The following is a 19,195-nucleotide window of genomic DNA, read 5'->3' as shown; positions in this document are numbered from 1 at the left end:
GACAATCAGACAGACAGTCAGTCAGACAGCCAGTGAGCCAGTCAGTCAGCCAGTCCATTCAGTCAGCCAGTCAGTCAGCCAGTCCATTCAGACAGTCAGTCAGTCTATTCAGCCAGTCAGCCATTCAGACAATCAGACAGACAGTCAGTCAGACAGCCAGTGAGCCAGTCAGACAGTGAGCCAGTCAGTCAGCCAGTCCATTCAGTCAGCCAGTCAGTCAGCCAGTCCATTCAGACAGTCAGACAGTCAGTCAGTCTATTCAGCCAGTCAGCCATTCAGACAATCAGACAGACAGTCAGACAGCCAGTGAGCCAGTCAGACAGTGAGCCAGTCAGTCAGCCAGTCCATTCAGTCAGCCAGTCAGTCAGCCAGTCCATTCAGACAGTCAGTCAGTCGGTCAGTCAGTCCAGTCGGTCAGCCAGTCAGACAGTGAGCCAGTCAGTCAGCTAGTCAGACAGCCAGTCAGACAGGCAGACAGTCAGTCAGACAGTCAGTCAGTCACTTAGTCCTCTCTGCTCTCTCCTCTTTCTCCCAAGCAGCTTCCTTCCTTGAAAGCCTGCCATGTCACATCACAGTGATGATCAGTGTAACCAAACGCTTTCACAATGAACTAGCTGTGTCACCTTGCTTCTGAATTTTTGCGAGACAAGTCAACATCTGTAAATATACAGTCCTTGCTGCCATATGTTTGCTGTTTCTGGCTTCTGGCTTCTTTTTCCTTACGCACAGAGTCTCTCTCTCTCTCTCTCTGTTCTACCTCTTCTTCTTTTCATTCTCTTTTTGTTTCAACCTACCTGACTGGGGAGATGAAATATTATTAGCTGGTGGAGCTTGGCGTTCATTTGGTGTTATCAGCACTTGTTTAATGGGTAACTAATAGGATTAATGGAATACCCTAATGAGAGAGGGGGGAGGGGGCAGTGTTCAGATGCTGCTGTGTTCATATACGCATGGCAACAGGGAACCTCCAGGACTGATCTGCTGACTACTTCAGGAATGTTAAAGGAATGGACAAGGGTTCTTTATTGTACTGTGTGGGTTCATTAAAGAACAATCCCCAACCAGAGTTACGTTCCCAGATATAACACACACACCAACCATTAACTGCGTTTACGTACTGACATTGAAACTTTACTCTGCCTTCTTCTTAAAACAATCTATGTAAATTGAATGATTTGAGTTAATTCACTATGTTTTGGTGAACGAGAAGACATTTTAGGTCCCGAGAATAGTCAAGAGTTACTCTGGATGCTTGCCGTGGTAATGGATTCTCTAGGGTCTAAACATTCGGACTGAACTGCTATATTGCCCTGGGAGTAGACGTTTAACATCATTGCAGGGGTGACTCTCCCCAGAGTTATGACAAAAGTATTGATCATGTTTCAAAGTCTACGGAGAGGCAGAATTGCAAGGACACAGCAGAAAATTGAATGGATAATGTAGCAGTCAGCCCACTGTTAGAGGGCAGGACAGGATAGGACAGGATAGGACAGCAGGATATGACAGGATAAGACAGGACATGATAGTATAGTATAGGACAGGATAGGACAGCAGGACAGGATAGGACAGCAGGATATGACAGGATAAGACGGGACATGATAGTATAGTATAGGACAGCAGGACAGGATAGGAAAGGACAGGCATGATGACTACCTGGCATGATGACTCCTTGCTGTCCCCAGTCTACCTGGCCGTGCTGCTGCTCCAGTTTCAACTGTTCTGCCTGTGATTATTATTATTTGACCATGCTGGTCATGTATGAACATTTGAACATATCTTGACCATGTTCTGTTATAATCTCCACCCGGCACAGCCAGAAGAGGACTGGCCACCCCTCATAGCCTGGTTCCTCTCTAGGTTTCTTCCTAGGTTTTGGCCTTTCTTGGGAGCTTTTCCTAGCCACGGTGCTTCTACACCTGCATTACTTACTGTTTGGGGTTTTAGGCTGGGTTTCTGTACAGCACTTTGAGATATCAGCTGAAGTACTAAGGGCTATATAAATACATTTGATTTGATTTGATAGGACAGGACAGCATTATATGACAGGATAAGACAGGACATGATAGTATAGGACAGGATAGGACAGGATAGGACAGGATAGGACAGGAGGAGATAGGACGGGATAGGATAGGACAGCATACACAGGATAGGATAGGACAGGATAGGACCGGACAGCATACACAGGATAGGACAGGACAGCAGGACAGAATAGGACAGGATAGGACAGGATAGGATAGGACAGCAGGATAGGATAGGACAGGAGGACAGGATAGGATAGGATAGGACAGCAGGAGAGAATAGGACAGGATAGGACAGGACAGGATAGGATAGGACAGCAGGAGAGAATAGGACAGGATAGGATAGGACAGCATGACAGGATAGGTATTTGGTATTTTATTAGGATCCCCATTAGCTGTTGCAGAAGCAGCAGTTACTCTTCCTGGGGTCCAACACAAAACATGAAACATAATACAGAATGACATAATACAGAACATCATTAGACAAGAACAGCTCAAGGACAGAACTACATACATTTTATAGGATAGGACAGAATAGGATAGGACAGGATAAGACAGCATCCACAGGATAGGACAGCAGGACAGGATGGGATAGGACAGGACATAATAGGACATGATAGGACAGCAGTACAGGATTGGACAGGACTGGATATGATAGGATAGGATAGCAGAACAGGATAGGACAGGACATGACATGACAGGATACGACAAGATAGGACAGGATATGACATGATAGGACATGATAGGACAGGATAGGACAGGATAGGTCAGGATAGGATAGAACAGGATAGTATAGCAGGACAGGATAGAACAGGACAGGACAGCAGGACAGAACAGGACAGCAGGACAGGACAGGATAGAACATGATAGGATAGGACAGGACAGGATAGGACAGCAGGACAGAATAGGACAGGACATGATAGGATAGGACAGCATATACATGATAGGACAGGATAGAACAGGACAGGATAGAACAGGACAGCAGGACAGGACAGGATAGAACAGGACAGGACAGCAGGACAGGACAGATAGTTGTAGTATCCAACCATCCACTACTGTAGTACTTTGTAAAAATCTGTTTTTAGTATGAGTCTACTGTACATGTAAACAAATGAGAAATACCTTTCAAAATAAATAAACAGTAGCTTTATTCTATTCATTTGAATGAGATAATATCAAATAATATCAAAGATTATACTAAACCCCTATTGTTGGGAGTTTGCCCTTGATATTGTTATTCAGCGCGATGTCAAACATTAACACTTTCTCATTTTTATTTTTTATTTATTTCACCTTTATTTAACCAGGTAGGCAAGTTGAGAACAAGTTCTCATTTACAATTGCGACCTGGCCAAGATAAAGCAAAGCAGTTCGACACATACCACAACACAGAGTTACACATGGAGTAAAACAAACATACAGTCAATAATACAGTATAAACAAGTCTATATACAATGTGAGCAAATTAGGTGAGAAGGGAGGTAAAGGCAAAAAAGGCCATGGTGGCAAAGTAAATACAATATAGCAAGTAAAACACTGGAATGGTAGTTTTGCAATGGAAGAATGTGCAAAGTAGAAATAAAAATAATGGGGTGCAAAGGAGCAAAATAAATAAATAAATTAAATACAGTTGGGAAAGAGGTAGTTGTTTGGGCTAAATTATAGGTGGGCTATGTACAGGTGCAGTAATCTGTAAGATGCTCTGACAGTTGGTGCTTAAAGCTAGTGAGGGAGACAAGTGTTTCCAGTTTCAGAGATTTTTGTAGTTCGTTCCAGTCATTGGCAGCAGAGAACTGGAAGGAGAGGCGGCCAAAGAAAGAATTGGTTTTGGGGGTGACTAGAGAGATATACCTGCTGGAGCGCTTGCTACAGGTGGGTGCTGCTATGGTGACCAGCGAGCTGAGATAAGGGGGGACTTTACCTAGCAGGGTCTTGTAGATGACATGGAGCCAGTGGGTTTGGCGACGAATTTAATGAATGTGAGAATGGTTGAATGGTTGACTCGGATGCTGTATCTTTCCGTCTGGTCACTGAAGCTTCTCTAATAGTACTGCGAGGAGGAGAGGAGATGGTGTCATGAAGGCTATTGTCACTTCCTGTCATTTGGGTCATTTCTTTTTTGATACTGGGAAGTGGGAAAACGGTGATCACACTTGAGTGTGACATTAAAGTTGCCATATAATTGTTTACTCTGACAAGATAATTCAAGACCCCAAGCAAATGTTTTTATTTTCCCTGCTAGACGTTTTTAACTGTCGCCTTTCGAGATGTGTCCTTTTGTGAAACGGTGCGTGACTGAGATGCTACCAGGCCCAGATGGATTCATTCTAAAACTCGAATGTGCTTTCTTATAGCTGATTATTCACTATTTTTTTTAAAATGTTGAACAAAGCCTGTACCTCTCTGCAAATCATGGTGAATAGATTTTACACACTGCTAGTAATTATTAGTTAATTAATTAGTAATTAGCCAATAGGAGATTGCAAGCTTGGAAGAAAGAAAACAAGTTGGTGGTTTAGTGTTTGGATCAGGTTTTCAGATCTCATATAGATCCTTGGCACAGAGGATAAACCCAAGCTTAGGTTGACACAATAGGGATTGCCTTGTGTGCAGAGTGTAACAACAAGAGGAAGAAAAATAACCCCCACTGGATCCAGGTCAGATTATAGAGTTTGAAACAGTTCATGGTCATGCAGAATACTTTCCATCTATCTTAAAGAACCATTTCCTTTTCTCCTGACGTTGATAGATTAAAATATCCCCACAAAGACTTCAGCTCTGTGCAGTCGCCATCTCTCATCGTTGACACTTGTCAGGTATAAGGAAAAGTAGGCGGGGCTGCATGTCGCCTGGTTTACATATTCGATGCGCCTCCGAAGCACAAAGACAAAAAGTATCAACACACCATCTTCGTTGAGACAAAGACATTCACTATGTACTGTGGAATGATACTTCCTCTGTGTCGACAGGAGAGAGGAGTTAGGAATGAACCCCGGCAGTATGTCAAATGAGCAGCAAATGTCATCTGGGAAGGAGCAAACTTTCTATTGAACTGATTAAGATCTGAATTATGACTGACACAATTACTGAAATGTATGTTTGTGTTAATGTATTTGTTATGTACAGTACCTTATCATTAACAGCCTTTGGATGTAAAAGGTGAGATTGAACAGGTGGAAATATTAAGGTTATTATCAGGTATTTGGTGTTATCTTTTGCATGCCTTATTTATTTGATATGCTTACCAAATAAGTGCAATATGGGGACTAATTCTTCTATCTTGAATTGTAACAAGCTGGTTTGTTGTACTGGATTGGTAAAAAGCCAACCAGGTTTGAAATGATGCATGGTCAACTTCAGTCATGGCAATTTATAAAAAAAAAGGTCATTTCCGGAATAACTGGAAAAGGCCCAGGTACTGTAAAACAATGAATTACTCACTTCTGTGTGTGAGCCTTTGTGTTTTATATCACTTCGTCCACTAAGTACACTTCCTGTTCCTGTTCTCTTGTGTTGCACCAATTTTGCTGCTCAGTTGCAGGGGTCCCCCCGAGTGGAAGAGGTAAAAATATATTTTTTTTAGATTAATAAAATCTAAAAAAAAAAATAATAATTTAAAAAAAATTATATCCCATTTATTAGAAAATTTGTTTGAAACACTTACTAGTTGCTTGATAAGAAAATGTAAGCATTTAAAGCCAAATGATGCAAGCAGATCTAAGCGAAGCCAGTTTAACATGTAGTCTATGCATCTTTCCTTTGTCTGATGTTTTTCATCTTAGTGCATTTTGCTAACCTCACCTTCTGCCTCCCGTGAAGAACTATGCCTTGCACCCCTGCTCTACCCCTCCTCTCATCTCTGCATCGCCTCCTCTCCTGCCCGACCCGCTATGACGTTCTCCAACACAAACTTGTGCATCCCTCCTTCCTGCTATTGCCTTCAGTATTTTGGCCACCACAATGTTTCCTTCCTTTCCTTGCCGCACACTTACCTGTATAAGTTCTGAAGTGTTGGCAAGTTGTGATACTAGATGTGTTTTTTATTGTTGTTTTCCGCATTGAGAAAAACAATGTGAGTACTTGCTGTTAGAATATGTTGTGTTTTAATCATTATCTTTTTTTGTTGTTATTAGACCCACAAGGCCCCAAAACAGAAGCTTCTCACAAGAAAGGTATTTTCTTTTCATTCATCACGGAATAAAGTATGCAAGTCACTCTCTCTCAACGCCACTCAGGCAATCTTCACTTTTAAAGCAAGAAAAAAAAAAGAGAGAAAAAATCAATAAAACCAGGCACATTGAAGGTGTCGTCTTCAAGGAGATACGTGTATTTACTGTTAATGCATCATGCTGTGAGGTGTATCAGTCTGCCGATAGTATGTCTTCAGATTGTTTCCTAAGAGATTATTGTCGAAGAGCTGGCAATTAAGAAATTACCTCAAAACATTAGTCTAATATTTCAAGCCTTTTTGTTTGCAATTTATGTTGCCGTGGTTTCTTCTGTCTTTTTTTTACTTGTAATTGTTGTTCTGGACGGTAAAAAGTGTGAAAACAAATTTGAAAGTTGCACAGGAAAATGTTACTTCTCGGGTAAAAAAACAACAAGCTTTTTCCCAGATGATAAACTTTGCTGTTAAGGTTTTATGATACAGGTGTATTATATTCTGATTTGGAGAGAAGTGGAGATATGATCCTATTGTCATGGTTGTAAGTAAAGAGATAGCTGGTGCTACAAACAGACAGAACCTGATGACCCGTGAGAATCTGTCCATCTGTTTCTGGCCCACTACTCCCTTCATTCACAACCTAAAAGACCTAAATGGCTACTTGATCTGTTTTCCTCCTAACAGGAGATGACCTGCTGTACATGACAGGGATTATTAGTAGTCCGTCTGGCTTTTGGGCTGAAACGTTGTGTCTGTGTCGTAATTAGAATTAATTAGAGAGATTCTTGCTGAGGTTGAAAAGCAACAATCATGGAATGCATTCATTTATTTTGTTTAATTGAAATGAAGCCCTCTGTATATTTAACAACATCAACTGTATTTAAATTCTTCTGTTTTTAAACATAATCTTCTTTTTTTTGTGCAACTTTTATGAATATTGTATGAATATGGGAAATTGTAAAAGGGCTGTATCCATGATTCATTCTTTTAAATATGCAATATGGACAGCATTACTGGAAGCAGAATGACTTTGATCTACAAAATGTGTGTGTGTGTGTGCACACGTGTGCGTGCGTGTGTGCATGTGTGTGTGTGTGTGTGTGTTTGTGCGTGTGTGTGTGTTTGTGCGTGTGTGTGCGTGTTTGTGTGTGTGTGTGCGTGTGTGTGTGCGTGTGTGTGCACACGTGTGTGTGTTTGTGTTTGTGTGTGTGTGCGTGTGTGTGATTCTACTACAGTCAACAGACAGTCCAGGATTTAAAGCTGTTTAACACAGAGGATGCCAGATTTCAGCCGTTCAGTTCAACTGATCTACTCTCCTCTCCTGCTATACACACCAACCAAGGAAACAATGTTTTCATCCATAGCTAGCTATGGATTTAATAGAGTGTGTATACTCTTATTGTTGTTTCCCAATTCAATTCAATGCTAGTGATTGACTCCATATACACCAACCAAGAAAACATGATTTTATCCAGAACTATACTGAACAGAAATATAAACGCAACATGCAACAATTTCATCGATTTTACTGAGTTACAGTTCATCTTTATAAGGAAATCAGTCATTTTGAAAATAAATTCATTTGGCCCTAATCTTTGGATTTCATATGACTGGGCAGGGCGAAGCCATGGGTGGGTCTGGGAGGGCATAGGCCCACCCACTTGGGAGCCAGGCTCAGCCAATCAGAATGAGTTTTTCCCAAATAAAGGGTTTTATTACAGACAGAAATACTCTTCAGTTTCATCAGCTGTCCGTGGCTGGTCTCAGACGGATGTGGAGGTCCTGGCCTGGCGTGATTACAGGTGGTCTGTGGTTGTGAGACCGGTTGGACGTACTGCCAAATTCTCTAAAACGATGTTGGAGGAGGCTTATGGTGGAGACATTAACATTACATTCTCTGGCATAAGCTCTGGTAGACATTTCTGCCATCAGCATGCCAATTGCACGCTCCTTCAAACATCTGTGTCACTGTGTTGTGTGACAAAACTGCACATTTTAGAGTGGCCTTTTATTGTCCCAGGACAAGGTGTACCTGTGTCATCAAATCAAAGTTCATTTGTCGAATGCCGAATGCAGTGAAACGCTTGCTTACTTACAGGCTCTAACGGTATTAGGTGAACAATAGGTAAGTAAAGAAATAAAAACAACAGTAAAAAAAACTGTGATGCCCTGTTTCACCATATCACATCACATGATCAGTTTAGAAGGCCCTGTTTCACCATATCAGATCACATGATCAGTTTAGAATGCCCTGTTTCACCATATCACATCACATGATCAGTTTAGAAGGCCCTGTTTCACCATATCAGATCACATGATCAGTTTAGAATGCCCTGTTTCACCATATCACATCACATGATCAGTTTAGAAGGCCCTGTTTCACCATATCAGATCACATGATCAGTTTAGAATGCCCTGTTTCACCATATCACATCACATGATCGGTTTAGAAGGCCCTGTTTCACCATATCACATCACATGATCGGTTTAGAAGGCCCTGTTTCACCATATCACATCACATGATCGGTTTAGAAGACCCTGTTTCACCATATCACATCACATGATCAGTTTAGAATGCCCTGTTTCACCATATCACATCACATGATCAGTTTAGAAGGCCCTGTTTCACCATATCACATCACATGATCAGTTTAGAAGGCCCTGTTTCACCATATCACATGCCTGGGCGTGTATTTGAGTCAGTGTATTTGAGTATTTTCAAATACTTTCCCAGTGTGTTTCCAAAACACATTAAAATAAAATATACGTGAATTTGTATGTAAAAGTAATTGAGATATTTGAAATAGTATTTGAACCCAGGTCTGGTAGTTATAGCCCACAGTTAATTACTGTTGTTCGATGTCAAAATGGTTGGAAATATTCAACTGAAGCAGATTGATACTGTGGCATAGAGTGCATTGGTCCCTGTCTGGTTAGTATGTGACATCACTGATACTAAAAACCATTAGAGCCAGTTCAATATCACCAGTCCACGAGTCCAATATCAGCCGGAATGACCACAGCTTCATTTGATTTGCCCTCTCGACAGAGTGCTTGCCCGTACTCAGTTGATTGCTTCAGCCGATGACTGATACAGCGGTGCTCAGTATCATGGTGCCCCTAACCTCCCCCACACTCTTGTTTTCACTCTCAAGATGATTAAAACACTAAGCAAAGAGGGAACGTCACGACGTCTGCTAAAATCATTGACTGATCCATTTTATGCCTTCCGTCACACTCTCTACCAGCTCCATGCAGTACACCTCGCTCTTGTGCCACGTTTCAAATGGCACCCTATTCCCTATATAGTGCACTACTTTTGACCAGAGCCCTATGGGCCCTGGTGAAAAGTAGTGGACTATATATGGAATAGGGTGCCATTTGGGATGAATCTCTCCCTCTCTCTCTCTCTCTTCTCCTCTCTCTCTCTCTTCTCTCTCACTCTCTCTCTCGCTTCTCTTCTCTCTCTCTCTCTTTCGCTCTCTCTCTTCTCTCCTCTCTCTCTTATCTTCTCTCTCTCCTCTCTCTCTCTCTCCTCTCTCTCTCTCTCCTCTCTCTCTCTCTCTCTCTCTGTAATCCACTAGAATAATACCCTAGTCAACTGTTCTGCGTTCGGTATCCCGAGGGCCTCCACCCAGCTAGCTAGCTGCCCACCATATGCAGCTTCAGGGCCTCCACCCACCCAACTAGCTAGCTGCCCACTATATGCAGCTTCAGGGCCTCTATCCAGCTAGCTAGCTACCCACTACATGCAGCTTCAGGGCCTCTATCCATCTAGCTAGCTACCCACTACATGCAGCTTCAGGGCCTCCATCCAACTAGCTAGCTGCCCACTATATGCAGCTTCAGGGCCTCTATCCAGCTAGCTAGCTACCCACTACATGCAGCTTCAGGGCCTCTATCCAGCTAGCTAGCTGCCCACTATATGTAGCTTCAGGGCCTCCACCCAGCTAGCTAGCTACCCACTACATGCAGCTTCAGGGCCTCTATCCAGCTAGCTAGCTACCCACTACATGCAGCTTCAGGGCCTCCATCCAGCTAGCTAGCTGCCCACTATATGTAGCTTCAGGGCCTCCACCCAGCTAGCTAGCTGCCCAATATATGCAGCTTCAGGACCTCCATTCAGCTAGCTAGCTGCCCACTATATGTAGCTTCAGGGCCTCCACCCAGCTAGCTAGCTGCCCACTATATGTAGCTTCAGGGCCTCCACCCAGCTAGCTAGCTGCCCACTATATGCAGCTTCAGGGCCTCCACCCAGCTAGCTAGCTGCCCACTATATGTAGCTTCAGGGCCTCCACCCAGCTAGCTAGCTGCCCAATATATGCAGCTTCAGGGCCTCCACCCAGCTAGCTAGCTGCCCACTATATGTAGCTTCAGGGCCTCCACCCAGCTAGCTAGCTGCCCAATATATGCAGCTTCAGGGCCTCCACCCAGCTAGCTAGCTGCCCACTATATGTAGCTTCAGGGCCTCCACCCAGCTAGCTAGCTGCCCAATATATGCAGCTTCAGGGCCTCCACCCAGCTAGCTAGCTGCCCAATATATGCAGCTTCAGGGCCTCCACCCAGCTAGCTAGCTGCCCATGCAGCTTAGGGCCTCCACCCATGCTAGCTGCCCACTTAGCAGGGCCTCCACCCAGCTAGCTAGCTGCCCACTATATGTAGCTTCAGGGCCTCCACCCAGCTAGCTAGCTGCCCACTATATGTAGCTTCAGGGCCTCCACCCAGCTAGCTAGCTGCCCACTATATGTAGCTTCAGGGCCTCCACCCAGCTAGCTAGCTGCCCACTATATGTAGCTTCAGGGCCTCCACCCAGCTAGCTAGCTGCCCACTATATGTAGCTTCAGGGCCTCCACCCAGCTAGCTAGCTGCCCACTATATGCAGCTTCAGGGCCTCCACCCAGCTAGCTAGCTGCCCACTATATGCAGCTTCAGGGCCTCCACCCAGCTAGCTAGCTGCCCACTATATGCAGCTTCAGGGCCTCCACCCAGCTAGCTAGCTGCCCACTATATGTAGCTTCAGGGCCTCCACCCAGCTAGCTGCTAGCTAGCTGCCCAATATATGCAGCTTCAGGGCCTCCACCCAGCTAGCTAGCTGCCCACTATATGTAGCTTCAGGGCCTCCACCCAGCTAGCTAGCTGCCCACTATATGCAGCTTCAGGGCCTCCACCCAGCTAGCTAGCTGCCCACTATATGCAGCTTCAGGGCCTCCACCCAGCTAGCTAGCTGCCCAATATATGCAGCTTCAGGGCCTCCACCCAGCTAGCTAGCTGCCCACTATATGTAGCTTCAGGGCCTCCACCCAGCTAGCTAGCTGCCCACTATATGCAGCTTCAGGGCCTCCACCCAGCTAGCTAGCTGCCCAATATATGCAGCTTCAGGGCCTCCACCCAGCTAGCTAGCTGCCCAATATATGCAGCTTCAGGGCCTCCACCCAGCTAGCTAGCTGCCCACTATATGTAGCTTCAGGGCCTCCACCCAGCTAGCTAGCTGCCCACTATATGCAGCTTCAGGGCCTCCACCCAGCTAGCTAGCTGCCCACTATATGTAGCTTCAGGGCCTCCACCCAGCTAGCTAGCTGCCCACTATATGCAGCTTCAGGGCCTCCACCCAGCTAGCTAGCTGCCCACTATATGCAGCTTCAGGGCCTCCACCCAGCTAGCTAGCTGCCCAATATATGCAGCTTCAGGGCCTCCATCCAGCTAGCTAGCTGCCCACTATATGCAGCTTCAGGACCTCCATTCAGCTAGCTAGCTGCCCACTATATGTAGCTTCAGGGCCTCCACCCAGCTAGCTAGCTGCCCACTATATGTAGCTTCAGGGCCTCCACCCAGCTAGCTAGCTGCCCACTATATGTAGCTTCAGGGCCTCCACCCAGCTAGCTAGCTGCCCACTATATGTAGCTTCAGGGCCTCCACCCAGCTAGCTAGCTGCCCACTATATGTAGCTTCAGGGCCTCTATCCAGCTAGCTAGCTGCCCACTATATGTAGCTTCAGGGCCTCCACCCAGCTAGCTAGCTGCCCACTATATGTAGCTTCAGGGCCTCCACCCAGCTAGCTGCCCACTATATGTAGCTTCAGGGCCTCCACCCAGCTAGCTAGCTGCCCACTATATGCAGCTTCAGGGCCTCCACCCAGCTAGCTGCCCACTATATGTAGCTTCAGGGCCTCCACCCAGCTAGCTAGCTGCCCACTATATGTAGCTTCAGGGCCTCCACCCAGCTAGCTAGCTGCCCACTATATGTAGCTTCAGGGCCTCTATCCAGCTAGCTAGCTGCCCACTATATGTAGCTTCAGGGCCTCCACCCAGCTAGCTAGCTGCCCACTATATGTAGCTTCAGGGCCTCCACCCAGCTAGCTAGCTGCCCACTATATGTAGCTTCAGGGCCTCTATCCAGCTAGCTAGCTGCCCACTATATGTAGCTTCAGGGCCTCCACCCAGCTAGCTAGCTGCCCACTATATGTAGCTTCAGGGCCTCCACCCAGCTAGCTAGCTGCCCACTATATGTAGCTTCAGGGCCTCCACCCAGCTAGCTAGCTGCCCACTATATGTAGCTTCAGGGCCTCCACCCAGCTAGCTAGCTGCCCACTATATGTAGCTTCAGGGCCTCCACCCAGCTAGCTAGCTGCCCACTATATGTAGCTTCAGGGCCTCTATCCAGCTAGCTAGCTGCCCACTATATGTAGCTTCAGGGCCTCCACCCAGCTAGCTAGCTGCCCACTATATGTAGCTTCAGGGCCTCCACCCAGCTAGCTGCCCACTATATGTAGCTTCAGGGCCTCCACCCAGCTAGCTAGCTGCCCACTATATGCAGCTTCAGGGCCTCCACCCAGCTAGCTGCCCACTATATGTAGCTTCAGGGCCTCCACCCAGCTAGCTAGCTGCCCACTATATGCAGCTTCAGGGCCTCCACCCAGCTAGCTGCCCACTATATGTAGCTTCAGGGCCTCCACCCAGCTAGCTAGCTGCCCACTATATGTAGCTTCAGGGCCTCCACCCAGCTAGCTAGCTGCCCACTATATGTAGCTTCAGGGCCTCCACCCAGCTAGCTAGCTGCCCACTATATGTAGCTTCAGGGCCTCTATCCAGCTAGCTAGCTGCCCACTATATGCAGCTTCAGGGCCTCCACCCAGCTAGCTAGCTGCCCACTATATGCAGCTTCAGGGCCTCCACCCAGCTAGCTAGCTGCCCACTATATGCAGCTTCAGGGCCTCTATCCAGCTAGCTAGCTGCCCACTATATGTAGCTTCAGGGCCTCCACCCAGCTAGCTAGCTGCCCAATATATGTAGCTTCAGGGCCTCCACCCAGCTAGCTAGCTGCCCACTATATGTAGCTTCAGGGCCTCCACCCAGCTAGCTAGCTACCCACTATATGCAGCTTCAGGGCCTCCATCCAGCTAGCTAGCTACCCACTATATGTAGCTTCAGGGCCTCCACCCAGCTAGCTAGCTGCCCACTATATGTAGCTTCAGGGCCTCCACCCAGCTAGCTAGCTGCCCACTATATGTAGCTTCAGGGCCTCCACCCAGCTAGCTAGCTGCCCACTATATGTAGCTTCAGGGCCTCTATCCAGCTAGCTAGCTGCCCACTATATGCAGCTTCAGGGCCTCCACCCAGCTAGCTAGCTGCCCACTATATGCAGCTTCAGGGCCTCCACCCAGCTAGCTAGCTGCCCACTATATGCAGCTTCAGGGCCTCTATCCAGCTAGCTAGCTGCCCACTATATGTAGCTTCAGGGCCTCCACCCAGCTAGCTAGCTGCCCAATATATGTAGCTTCAGGGCCTCCACCCAGCTAGCTAGCTGCCCACTATATGTAGCTTCAGGGCCTCCACCCAGCTAGCTAGCTACCCACTATATGCAGCTTCAGGGCCTCCATCCAGCTAGCTAGCTACCCACTATATGTAGCTTCAGGGCCTCCACCCAGCTAGCTAGCTGCCCACTATATGTAGCTTCAGGGCCTCCACCCAGCTAGCTAGCTGCCCACTATATGTAGCTTCAGGGCCTCCACCCAGCTAGCTAGCTGCCCACTATATGCAGCTTCAGGGCCTCCACCCAGCTAGCTAGCTGCCCACTATATGTAGCTTCAGGGCCTCCACCCAGCTAGCTAGCTGCCCACTATATGTAGCTTCAGGGCCTCCACCCAGCTAGCTAGCTGCCCACTATATGCAGCTTCAGGGCCTCCACCCAGCTAGCTAGCTGCCCACTATATGTAGCTTCAGGGCCTCCACCCAGCTAGCTAGCTGCCCACTATATGTAGCTTCAGGGCCTCCACCCAGCTAGCTAGCTGCCCACTATATGTAGCTTCAGGGCCTCCACCCAGCTAGCTAGCTGCCCACTATATGTAGCTTCAGGGCCTCCACCCAGCTAGCTAGCTGCCCACTATATGTAGCTTCAGGGCCTCCACCCAGCTAGCTAGCTGCCCACTATATGCAGCTTCAGGGCCTCCACCCAGCTAGCTAGCTGCCCACTATATGCAGCTTCAGGGCCTCCACCCAGCTAGCTAGCTGCCCACTATATGTAGCTTCAGGGCCTCCACCCAGCTAGCTAGCTGCCCACTATATGTAGCTTCAGGGCCTCCACCCAGCTAGCTAGCTGCCCACTATATGCAGCTTCAGGGCCTCCACCCAGCTAGCTAGCTGCCCACTATATGCAGCTTCAGGGCCTCCACCCAGCTAGCTAGCTGCCCACTATATGCAGCTTCAGGGCCTCTATCCAGCTAGCTAGCTGCCCACTATATGTAGCTTCAGGGCCTCCACCCAGCTAGCTAGCTGCCCAATATATGTAGCTTCAGGGCCTCCACCCAGCTAGCTAGCTGCCCACTATATGTAGCTTCAGGGCCTCCACCCAGCTAGCTAGCTACCCACTATATGCAGCTTCAGGGCCTCCACCCAGCTAGCTAGCTACCCACTATATGCAGCTTCAGGGCCTCCATCCAGCTAGCTAGCTACCCACTATATGTAGCTTCAGGGCCTCCACCCAGCTAGCTAGCTGCCCACTATATGTAGCTTCAGGGCCTCCACCCAGCTAGCTAGCTGCCCACTATATGTAGCTTCAGGGCCTCCACCCAGCTAGCTAGCTGCCCACTATATGTAGCTTCAGGGCCTCCACCCAGCTAGCTAGCTGCCCACTATATGCAGCTTCAGGGCCTCCACCCAGCTAGCTAGCTGCCCACTATATGTAGCTTCAGGGCCTCCACCCAGCTAGCTAGCTGCCCACTATATGTAGCTTCAGGGCCTCCACCCAGCTAGCTAGCTGCCCACTATATGCAGCTTCAGGGCCTCCACCCAGCTAGCTAGCTGCCCACTATATGTAGCTTCAGGGCCTCCACCCAGCTAGCTAGCTGCCCACTATATGTAGCTTCAGGGCCTCCACCCAGCTAGCTAGCTGCCCACTATATGTAGCTTCAGGGCCTCCACCCAGCTAGCTAGCTGCCCACTATATGTAGCTTCAGGGCCTCCACCCAGCTAGCTAGCTGCCCACTATATGTAGCTTCAGGGCCTCCACCCAGCTAGCTAGCTGCCCACTATATGCAGCTTCAGGGCCTCCACCCAGCTAGCTAGCTGCCCACTATATGCAGCTTCAGGGCCTCCACCCAGCTAGCTAGCTGCCCACTATATGTAGCTTCAGGGCCTCCACCCAGCTAGCTAGCTGCCCACTATATGCAGCTTCAGGGCCACTGAATTCAAATACATTCCATCTAAATAATGACACATTGAGAGGACCCCCCCACCCGCATCGAACCTGTCAGGGATGCCATTCCATTTCTCCTTAAAGCCTCTTCCTGAATGCCAGCCAGCTCAGAAAAGTTTATCCTTGTAAGTGCACACTGTTAAAGCAGTGGATGTGATGCATGGTAGGAGAATGTATAGGTGAGGTTTGTAAGACCATTTGTCATGTTGCACAGTCCAATTAAAATTTGATTGAAATGGGCCTCCCGGGTGGCGCAGTGGTTAAGGGCGCTGTACTGCAGCGCCAGCTGTGCCATCAGAGACTCTGGGTTCGCGCCCAGGCTCTGTCGTAACCGGCCATGACCGGGAGGTCCGTGGGGCGACGCACAATTGGCCTAGCGTCGTCCGGGTTAGGGAGGGATTGGTCGTTAGGGATGTCCTTGTCTCATCGCGCACCAGCGACTCCTGTGGTGGGCCGGGCGCAGCGCGTGCTAACCAAGGTTGCCAGGTGCACAGTGTTTCCTCTGACACATTGGTGCGTCTGGCTTCCGGGTTGGATGCGCGCTGTGTTAAGAAGCAGTGCTGCTTGGTTGGGTTGTGTATCGGAGGACGAATGACTTTCAACCTTTGTCTCTCCCGAGCCCGTACAGGAGTTGTAGCGTTGAGACAAGATAGTAGCTACTAAACAATTGGATACTACGAAATTGGGGAGAAAAAGGGGTAAGATTCACCCCCCCAAAAAAAGAAAATTGTGGCTGAAATATTATCTTTGCTGCAGATTGCTGTTGTTGATTTCCCATGAAGCCTATCAACAAGACTTTATTGTTGTTCCAAAGAATGTTTATTATGCACAGGGGAAGGATGAAGACTGTTTTCATATATATACAGTATATATATGCAGCTTCAGGGCTGCATATACAGTATGTTTACAGTACGTATACAGTATATATACAGTATGTATCACAAATCAAATTAAGCAAAACAACTACACCACCTCAACATACTGTGGGTTTAGCACCATTCAGGTATTTGATGTCAGTTTGCCCATCTCTAATACATCTCTAGTGTTATTCCTGACGCTTTGACAAAGTCCCTCTGCCTCTATCAGCTGTGGTGTCTGCACATAATGAAAAAACAGCTTAGGCAATAACGCTATAACCTCTCTCTCTCTCTCCAGCTTGTAGGTATAAAAGGAGTTGAGCATGTGTGGAATATATATTAGCTCAATAAAACCTAAAACCGCTTGGCCAACACTCTATAGGTACCAGGCTTAAAGCTAGATAAATATTTAATGCTTGGAAGCCATTGTATTTCTGCTGATGGCAGCTCCATTGTCAAGTGGTCCATTATAATGTTTGTTTTTTATTCATACAAAAAAAATGTTAAGGTACACTTAGTCTCTCTATCTCTTTCTATCTCTCTCTCTATCTCTCTCACTCGCTCTTTCTCTCTATCTCTTTCTCTCTCTCTCTATCTCTCTCTATCTCTCTCTCACTCGCTCTCTCTCTATTTCTTTCTCTCTCTCTCTAGCTCTTTCTTTCTCTCTCTCTCTATTTCTTTCTCTCTATCTCTCTCTCTCTTTCTCTCTCTCTAGCTCTTTCTCTCTCTCTCTATTTCTTTCTCTCGCTCTCTCTCTCTCTCTCTCTCTCTCTTTCTCTCTATCTCTTTCTCTCTGTTTCTTTCAAATTCAAGTTCAAGATGCTTTATTGGCATGAACAAACATTGTGTCAATATTGCCAAAGCAACAACATATACAGAATACATTGTAATAAAATATTGAAGAATAATAATATAAAAAGGTAGTAAATATTAATACAAAGAAAAGCTAAGAAAAAATGGTAACTGTCAATAGTGGAAATATAATAAATATAACAGAGTAAACATGGAAACTTAGAACTAACTGTCATCTTCAACTTTACATCAGTACTACTCCTACCATCATCAGTACTACACCTACCATCATCACTGCTACAACTACCATCATCAGTACTACTACTACCATCATCAGTACTACTACTACCATCATCAGTACTACTACTACCATCATCACTACTACAACTACCATCACTACTACTACTACTACCATCATCAGTACTACAACTACCATCATTACAACTACCATCATCAGTACTACAACTACCATCATCACTGCTACTACTACCATCACTACTACTACTACTACCATCATCACTACTACTACTACTACCATCATCACTACTACTACTACCATCATTACAACTACCATCATCAGTACTACAACTACCATCATCACTGCTACTACTACCATCACTACTACTACTACTACCATCATCACTACTACTACTACCATCATCATTACTACTACTACCATCACTACTACTACTACCATCATCATTACTACTACTACCATCATCACTACTACAACTACCATCATCACTACTACTACTACCATCGTCAGTACTACAACTACCATCATCACTGCTACTACTACCATCACTACTACTACTACTACCATCATCAGTACTACAACTACCATCATCAGTACTACTACTACCATCATCAGTACTACTACTACCATCACTACTACTACTACTACCATCATCACTACTACTACTACCATTGTCAGTACTACAACTACCATCATCAGTACTACAACTACCATCATCATTACTACAACTACCATCATCACTACTACTACCATCATCATTACTACAACTACCATCATCAGTACTACTACTACCATCATCACTACTACTACTACCATCATCACTACTACAACTACCATCATTACTACTACTACCATCATCATTACTACTACTACCATCATTACTACTACTACCATCATCATTACTACTACTACCATCATTACTACTACTACTACCATCACCACTACTACTACCATCATCATTACTACAACTACCATCATCAGTACTACTACTACCATCATTACTACTACCATCATCACTACTACTACTACCATCATCAGTACTACAACTACCATCATCAGTACTACTACTACCATCACTACTACTTCTACTACCATCATCACTACTACAACTACCATCATCACTACTACTACTACCATCATCATTACTACAACTTAGTAAACCACTGCAGAGCAGTGAAAACCTGCATAGCTGCTTGATTTACAGACAGAACTTCATTACACCCATGTTATGGCCCACGAGCAGTAACCAACTCACTGGCTTTGTGGTTAGAGTTCTGCCCTGAGATTGGAAAGTTGGGCTTTTGATCCCTGGCCAAATCATACCAAAGGCTGTAAAAATGGGACCCGATACGTCAATCCCTGGCACTCAGCATAAAGGACATAGATTGGGGGCAATAGACTAGTGTCCTGTCCAGGG

At 46.3% G+C, this 19,195-nt stretch overlaps 1 protein-coding gene across 2 annotated transcripts in view; it reads left to right on the top strand.

Annotated features, from left to right (window-relative positions):
* Positions 1 to 19,195, top strand: part of LOC115116885 (glycine receptor subunit alphaZ1-like) — a 91,664-nt gene that overhangs the window by 23,084 nt on the left and 49,385 nt on the right. For both annotated transcript variants that reach the window (XM_065019953.1, XM_065019952.1), the window contains exons 3-4: positions 5,554 to 5,580; positions 6,152 to 6,190. In XM_065019953.1, coding sequence (XP_064876025.1) covers positions 5,554 to 5,580; positions 6,152 to 6,190 — 66 coding nt within the window. The remainder of the gene's footprint in view (positions 1 to 5,553; positions 5,581 to 6,151; positions 6,191 to 19,195) is intronic.

The sequence above is a fragment of the Oncorhynchus nerka genome, linkage group LG6 (assembly GCF_034236695.1).
Source record: "Oncorhynchus nerka isolate Pitt River linkage group LG6, Oner_Uvic_2.0, whole genome shotgun sequence".
NCBI classification, from domain to species: Eukaryota; Metazoa; Chordata; class Actinopteri; order Salmoniformes; family Salmonidae; genus Oncorhynchus; species Oncorhynchus nerka.
The sequence above is the reverse complement of the archived record's forward strand: the minus strand, read 5'-3'. Positions and strand labels throughout refer to the sequence as shown.